Source organism: Pieris napi, chromosome 12 (genome assembly GCF_905475465.1).
Source record: "Pieris napi chromosome 12, ilPieNapi1.2, whole genome shotgun sequence".
Lineage (NCBI taxonomy): Eukaryota > Metazoa > Arthropoda > Insecta > Lepidoptera > Pieridae > Pieris > Pieris napi.
The window spans coordinates 4069863-4078322 of NC_062245.1; the positions used below are offsets into that span (position 1 = coordinate 4069863).

Consider the following 8460-nt stretch of genomic DNA (forward strand, 5'->3'; position numbering starts at 1 on the left):
AAATCACATTCTTATTAAAATTTCAATATCCAGATTTGGCTGTTATAGACAGGTTACCTTAAAGGTAATATAATTAGTTCAAGCAACACCTATTATACTATATTGTACACACAATATAACTCCCTAATAAACTAAATATTCTCTTATAAAAATCAGTCTTATTGAACTCTTTTCACTTATGTTTCTTCCTTTCTGTCAATTTTTTTACGCTATGATGAAAAGAGAAAAATTTTGCTTTTTGATCAAAGAGGGAATAATTTTATTTAATTTGTATAGAGTAATAGAATAAAAAAATCTATAGAGTGATAATAATTTATTTTGAATACAAAATATTATCGGTTAAATAAGGTAATTTGGTGCCCGTCGACAGGTTTGTTTATTGGCAAATTTTTTAGGCGCATTTTGTGGTAATCGCCTTTTACTCTATATGCGCGAAGGATGTGTACCATTGACACTTTCATCGTCATCATCGCGTAGACTTTACCTGCATACATAAAAGTTTAGTATAAATAATGTGGTTCTAATTCCATAAGGAAATTAGCTCAGATTAAAGCCATTGATTCGACGTTACCTGTTTATGCAGTGTCACAGACCTCAAGAAGTACAATGAGGCCGAGGGCGAGTTAAGTTTTTTGTTCGTGCAAGTTTAACACGAAGCCCAAGATTGCTTGGTCTCATTGGAATAAGAAAATTTGCGATAGAAGATAGAGTTAAGTAAGAAGCTAAATGAAGAGAATAGAACTTAGATGGAGGAATTAATGTAACTCGCCTCTGATCAAGACATATTAAGAAAACAAAAGTATTTTGTCAAAAGTATTTTTTTTTTAGATTCTTTTTGCCTTTGCTTGGTACTGATAGTTCGACGTGGTTTGTCTTAACTAACCCAAGCGCGAAAGGTACGTAAATTCGAATTTTTTTATCGAAAACGTAAGCCGTGACGAAGGAAACGAAACCAGGAACAAACATTGTTTATCTCATATCAAAATGGGTACTAAACCTTATAAAGAGTATTTTAATCCAAAAAAAAAATTATGGGCTCAAATCTTTTTTATTGATTTTTTGTCATAAGCTTTTTATAGTATTGACTATTGTGTGAGTAGTGTGGGTGAATAGGACGAAAGGGAATGTTTAGGTGGTTAGGCTATGTATACCGTATAATGAGAAGTGGTTTACAAGTACAATAAACAAGGCAACCGTTTATGGTAAGATCGGGTTACGTAGACATTGTCGTACATACCTGAACTAAAACCAGGAGGTACTAGAGAAGGGACAAATTAAACCCCTAACCGACGACGGCATGCATGGTGAATGTCATAAAGGTGGATGAAGCGTGAGAGGTATGTCGGGACCATAGCAAGTGGAAATCCCTGGTCTCTACCCCTTCGGGAAAAGGGCATGATAATATAAGTAAATAAACAAAATATTGTGCTCCCTTAAATTTTAAGCTTTTAGAGATGACGGTTTTCTCACCATATCTGTACATTGAGTACAAAGAAAGAACTGCCTTGCAATTCTGTAACTCACTTTTCTATCTCACACAGCCGCTGTGAAAACCGTTTCACAGCGGCGGTCGCGCTCAAATCAGTCATTTTATGATTTGGCACTCTAATAAGCTTGTAGTTTATTGTTTATAAGAATGCCAAATCGTAAAATGACTGCTGGTGCTTTGCCGGGATCTGATCTGTTCTGCCCAGGATTGATAATTGACGCTTCACGTAGGTTAACAATAGTAAATAATAGTTATAACGATAGTTATAGTAAATATTACCGACACAATTCCGTCTCCCGTGTCCAAATGCTGCAAAAGCGTTAGGATTCAGACTGCTGGTGTCCAGCCAACGCTCTGGTACGAATTGTTCTACGTCAGGTCCCCACGTGGGGTGATGCATGGCCCCGTACAGCCCTACGAAGCATAGGTGGCCTTTGCGTAGAACTGCATTCTCTAAAACATGGTATGAAAAATGAATAGCTATTGATTGTTTTATAAACACTATAGGTAGCGCACTTCAAAATTCCAGCTTTCCTATTACGAAAAATATTTAATTATTGAATTAAAAATAAATAAATATAGCTATATCTTTTTGAATATAAATAACTACAACTATTACAACATATCTAGTTATAATTTTTTTCAAATATGTATTTGCTTACTAAGTTGTAAATCTTCAGTAATAACTCTCGTAGTATACGGTACAACAGTACACAGCCGCATAGTCTCTTTAAGCACCATTTCAATGTACTTAAGTCGGGGTAAGTCGTCTTTGGTAACGTCTCGGTCGGAATCACCGAACACTTCGTTTATTCTGTAAGAGAAAAAATACTGCTAAATGATAAAAGAAAAGAATGTATCTACCAATTCTTATCAGAACAAATCAAAGTTAATTTTCTTTATTTTGTTTGTTTTAAGTTTGACTACCAAAACTATATCATAGTTTTTATATAAAACTAGCTGACCCGGCTAACTTCGTTCCGCCTAACTGTCTATTAATATCGTGTTGACTTTAGTTAAACTTAATACAGGATTTCATTATGGTAATAACATTAATACAACTTTTTTAGCAAATACAGAAATGTTTTATTGCTTGCCATTGCGAAAGAAGAATGACAGTTTTACACATTAGGCTTCTTCTCTCTAGCGCCAATATTGCGATACTACGAGTTAAAAGCACTTTCTGATATACAACATTTTTTGATGAGGTAACACATGTCTTTAATCAAGATCAAAGCCTGGTTATGCATCTCCTCATTCACCTCAAGATCGGAATTTCTTGAACTGATATGAATTCGATGTAAACTATGATGCGTAGTTTTGTTAACAGATGGCACCACATGGTGTTTTAATTCGTAAAATTAATGAATTTATTTAGTGTTATTCGATAACTTATTACCGATATTTTATTACTTATGCTGCTATTCGGAGCGGAGAAGAATCCACCAAAAAAGAGATAACTAACATCGGTCCAGCTGTTCTAGAGTTGTAAGTGTTGTAACAAACACGACTTTCTTTTATATATATAGATTGACACACGCTTCAAGCCAAATTAGAACAACTTTTTGAACGAAAAATTAAGTCAGGTATGTAAATGTGAGATTTTCGAAAAGAAAAATTAAATATTAAAATAAGCAAACTTCTTGTAAACAACTATTTACTCTTGATAACATTTTTCCTGTATTCTATTGTGTGTTCCTAGCAGCAGCAGGCAGTAGGAAAGTATTGCGGACGTGGTCTCAAAGCCGGCAAGAATCATAGTGTTCACTTCATCTCTTAAGTCTTGTGTGCTCAATTTGTCTAACTCAAGTAGTCTGTCTAAGAACGGCTTAAATTTCGTGTCTGAAATTAAAAAAAATACTGTTAAAGTGGCTTTGAAACATGGAATGTTTTTTGTTTAACGGTATGGGTCCTGATTTAATTAGTTTATTCAAAGTTACTATATAAGGTTCAAGAGGGTGAGAATATAAAACGAAACGGCGCGGATGGATCGTTCCGTTTCATTATGATTGGTCATCATCACAATACCCCAATATTAAATCCCAATAATAGTTTTTAGTCTCACCATCTAACCTGTTTTTGTACGGTGTCTTTAGTTTATAAAAAATATAGGTTATGTCTCTTTGATTGAAATAATATATGAAAGTCAAAAAAAAAGATTACTTACCAGATTTGTCATTTTGTTCCTTATCTTGCCTCTCTAGTTTCCTCCTTAAAACCTATAATTGTAATTATTTAATAACAACGTGAAACTTGGTTCCACTTCAAGAATTGTCTTAAACATTAATAATATTTTAAAGACTTTAACATTTTTGAGTCACCTAAACCCTGTGTGACTTCAAAATCCATGACGAATTCAAGTGATGGATGTTTGAGAAGATGTTTTAGACAGCGTTTCAGAAAATACGGACCCATTCATTAATATTGAAAACAATTATTGGGTGCTTATATATATTAGTTTGGAAAGCGAGATTCGCATTCAAACCAAAAACAAAAAGAAACTATCGAGCTTTATACTATAGTTAAAAAGATATGTAAATATATTATAAATATAAAATCAATAATCAATTAATTACGATATTTGTTAATTCGTGCGTAATTTTGACGTGATGTAGTTCCTCTTTCTTCATATTGGATATATTGTAGAAGCAGTCAAAATGGAGCAGGGGTTTCATCCCTCTCTTCGCTATTGTATCCAAAACACCACGGAAAGCCATTACACATTTTTTATTAAATTCATTCTGATCAGTGAGGTCTACTCCTGCAGTTGTTACTGTAAGACATATTATAATTATTTTAGTATTTTCTACGTAAAATGAAAGAAAGACAAGCAAAAGCACTAAAATTCTGAGTTAAGAGGCAAGCCTCTTATAAAGTTTTTGCGGTTTTAATAAAGATTTTATTTTGTGGAATGCACTACGTATTCCTGCCGCGGCACGACTGCTTGGAGCGGAGGGTTTTGTGGGACTCACAATCTGTCCATACACACTAAAACCCCACGACACCTCTAACACTCTTTCTAGAAGGGGCGCACTAACAGCGGACCCTTGTCCGCACCCAGACCACGGACCCATATCAACTTACAACATACAGTTTCCAAAGCATTCTTTTCTAAACACACGTGCTGATTAAATGAATCTTTCCCAGCATACTCCTGCAATTCCAGTACCAGCCGTCGACTTTGGGAATTGAATGTTTCGATGAAACCGTCGAGTACTTGCTGGTTGAAGGTCGGGTTTATTAGCTTGCGGTGTTCCTTCCATACTGAAACTGTTATTTAAAAATAACTTTAATATGTATATTGTAATCCTGTTATGGCTAATGCTCATTTATTATTGCCTAGTTTGTTCTAAATTTGCTGCATAACAATTACAGCCTTGTTTAAAGATAACATAAATTTTATTTAACAAAAAAAATTTGATGTATTATATTGTTTTGAATTAGCTGAAACTGTTTTTAATAAAACAGAAAAACAGTGGTAAATTCCGTTTGCTTTCTATTGTGAGTTTATGTTTATATTCAAGCTTGGATTTTATCTCTACTCGTCTACTTGTCTCATTTAGAATTGACAAGAAACAGTTAGTTTTTATGTATTTGACCAAATAGAAAATAAAACGTCTTACACATCTACCGTTAGTTTAGTCATCAGTACGATTTACAACCCTTGTCGAAATTTTACCTTATCTTTTTCTTAATATTCCTAAAAATATTAATAACAAGATAACGTAAGACTCAAAATCGACATTCACCGCTAAGGAAGTTTGTGATATATTTGAGATTCATAGATCGCTCTTAGTTTCCAGTTTGAATCTTATTCTATGACAATGTACTAAACGTGAGAGACAAGTACCTGGTCCGAATATCAGTCCGTTTCCGACAAAAGTTTTCGCAAATTTCTTTGCGATACCTGCCCGATGCATACACGAAGTCAATACTGTGTTGCAGTCGTCGGGATCTGTGATGACTGAAATTTATAAAACTTTTATCAAATCAAATCATTTTGTACACTTTAGGTAAAAAAGATCCATTTTGGTTGGTAAGTACAACGTAAAATCTCATTTCAGTACCTTCAAGAACAAATATTTAAAGAAGTAAATAGGTAGATAATTAAGTAGCCGTCGCATGTCTTCCAGACCTGACAGACGTATGCGCTCATAATTATAATAAATATTAGAAATTTGGATCATTATAGCCACCGAATCTACGAGCCCTTTATACGGGTGTACTCAACGAACCATTATTTGTGGCGGAACAGTGCACACATCACCGAGCCCATGCAGACTTTATGATGCTACCAATTTAAATAAGAAAGCAACTGTAAAGTCATCCGGTGGCAATTTGTATAATTGATTTTTACTTCATACATAATTTAATAATCATGTCGCTGAACCTAAATTATTACAATGTGCACTCCGTACTAATATTTTTAAATTAATATGTAATATATACAGTCATTCTCAATAACTTTCATCATTATTAAAATAAATATATTTTTTATACTAACCGCAACTAAATAGACAATAATTAAGTTCTGAACAAATAATATAACGTAGTTTGTATACTTACTGTAAAAAGGTATGGGACCAAAATAGATTAAAACTATATCACCGTTATCAAAGGAAAATTTCACAATTTTTTTTATGTTTTCCCATGCTTCTGAAAAGCAAAGTTAAAAAACTTATTAATTAGAAAGACGAATTGAAAAAATATTAATAAGCGCGCTATGTGTTCGGAACATGGCAATTAGATGGTAAGATCGATTCGGTTGAGACGCTAACCATACGGTACGAATATACAGTAATTATCTTCTTTTATTTTTATTTAGTCACGTCCATAACTTCTGAATATCGTGTTGGAGCTTTGCGGATAGCACGATGTAGGAATATAACTTCAGGCATCGAAGTCTCATAATGTCGGTAATAGGAAAGGCACTTTTCTTGGCTATCCACAGTCGAGCTGGAGGCAAATATCCTTCAGGTGGGGGGCAAAGTAGGTGTTGGTTATTGTAAGGGAATTTGCGGCGTAAAATTCAAGCCATTGTTCTTTTACCGTTTCTGTTACCTAGGCCATATTTTCCGTTATTGTTATTGTCTCCCATGACAATAGTAATGTCATTTTAGGAAGTATCGTCTAGCTACTTGTAGAATTCATCAATTTCTTCCTCTGATGAGCCTGCGGTTGAAGCATATACAAGTGCGATGTTTGTCAAGCGAAGACTATCCAGGGAGTATTTCTTTTGCTGGTGATCTATAATATTGTGCTTTCCGGGCTTACTTACTTACCCTTATATTACAGTACAATTTACGTTAATTATATTTTGCGCCAAGTCTCGACTTTTATACTTACCCTAACATGACTACCGTAGACGCTTACTCATCAACAGACATAGCAGTGTTTATTTATTGTTTATTCGTTGTACCCTTCGTTAAAGTAATACAGTACAATTTACATAATTAAATAAAAAGGATCGAAAGCGATCCGACCGATCTCTTCCGGGCAACCATTGCTTTTCTCAGACATATTTTCACGGGACTAGGATATTAATGACAAAGTATTGTATTATAATAATTGTATATTTCCAAATTGGTCCAGTATTTAACAAAAGTTTGTTTATCGCGGCAAAATGAAAAGCAGAAGGTATCCAAATGAAATGCATGAAATAGATAATTTAAGTACAAATTATTTTATACTAAACATTATAATAACGATTAAATATATCATTAAAATTTAAAGAAATACTTACTTTCAGTGTCACCAGAAAATAAAGAAACATTTCCCAGCAATGGTATACCACCAGGATAAATTGGAAACTTTCCTGGATACAAACGTACCCTTGTGTACAAATATAGACAACATAATGCCACAAAAAATAAAATCCACATTATATGTTCGTTGTAGATGCAATAAAAACAATTAAAAATTAATAACATTTCCTTTTATAGTATGCTCATTACAATTCTGTCGATACACTCATTATAATATTAGGGACCGATTCAGGCAACTTAAAAAAAGGAGGTTCTCAATATTCAGGTCTGATAAGCTATGTTCCTAATACCTACCAAACCATCTCGGGTGTAATCGGTGTATTTGCCCTATGACTATCAAAACTGCTGAGAAGAACAACACTCAAATGTGTTCTTCGTTGCTGGACGTCGACTATTATAGCTTAAAATAAACCAGATACTTATATCTAGCGAAAATCTATCTATCCAATCTATTGTTTTATATAAATCTTTAGTTTTAAATAAAGTGTTGTTTGATGATTTGATATTTTAAAATAGTACCGAGAGGTTTTTACGCCGGCTTTTTCTCTCCTACACCCTCTGTCTTTGCCGATGAGTAGGGATGCCTGCCTTTTCAAATTTTATGACGTGGAATAGGTGATACCTGTATCTTATATACCATAATAAACATATTTTATTTTTTATTTCATCAAAAAGACGTGAAGATGAAAAAGAGCGCAGCATTTTTTTTAAAGCCGTCAACGCGCTCATGGCCCGTCTGGAAATATTGTGGCAATAGGTGACGTTTCACTTAAGAATTGGAGAGTTTATCTCCTGTTCTAATATAAAATATACAAAACACCGGTGAACTACCGGTGTTTTTTTATCGTAAAACGAACTTCTACAGAACCTAGTCAAAAGTTGACACAAGCCCTTTACCTCGAGACATTATTAAAGAAAACAGTAGAACTAATTATAATATAAAAATTAAATAAGGTTAATTATGTACTTAAGTCATTGTTAAAAAATTTAACTTTATAAATTGATACACCAACCTGTATAAAGTGTTTAACATATTTACAAAAAAATAACAATTATGAAGAGTTAAATCGTCTTACACTATTATTGCGCAACTTTTCTCTTTCTCTATGTGTCGAATTTTATTAACGCTGTGCTAGAAAGGGACAAACAATCCCACTAGTTACCAGCCTTCTCAATATGCTGAGCAAGCTGTACGAGAAGGTAGTC

General features: G+C 33.6%; 2 protein-coding genes across 2 annotated transcripts; both read right to left on the reverse strand.

The window, feature by feature from the left end:
- Positions 1 to 300: 300 nt before the first annotated feature.
- On the reverse strand, positions 301 to 3386 carry LOC125054639 (cytochrome P450 4V2-like; the record flags this gene model as incomplete). The annotated part of the gene is made up of 4 exons (XM_047656646.1): positions 301 to 484; positions 1769 to 1942; positions 2152 to 2303; positions 3151 to 3386. Coding segments are annotated over 4 exons (714 nt in total), but the record flags the coding sequence as incomplete, so codon positions are not given.
- Positions 3387 to 3648: 262 nt separating this feature from the next.
- LOC125054640 (cytochrome P450 4C1-like) lies at positions 3649 to 7377 on the reverse strand. The gene is made up of 6 exons (XM_047656648.1): positions 7233 to 7377; positions 6056 to 6145; positions 5340 to 5453; positions 4574 to 4759; positions 4066 to 4262; positions 3649 to 3708 (listed from the first exon to the last, which is right to left on the reverse strand). Exons 1-6 carry the CDS (start codon positions 7369 to 7371, stop codon positions 3649 to 3651), a joined length of 786 nt encoding a protein of 261 aa, XP_047512604.1. The 5' UTR covers positions 7372 to 7377.
- Positions 7378 to 8460: the final 1083 nt, after the last annotated feature.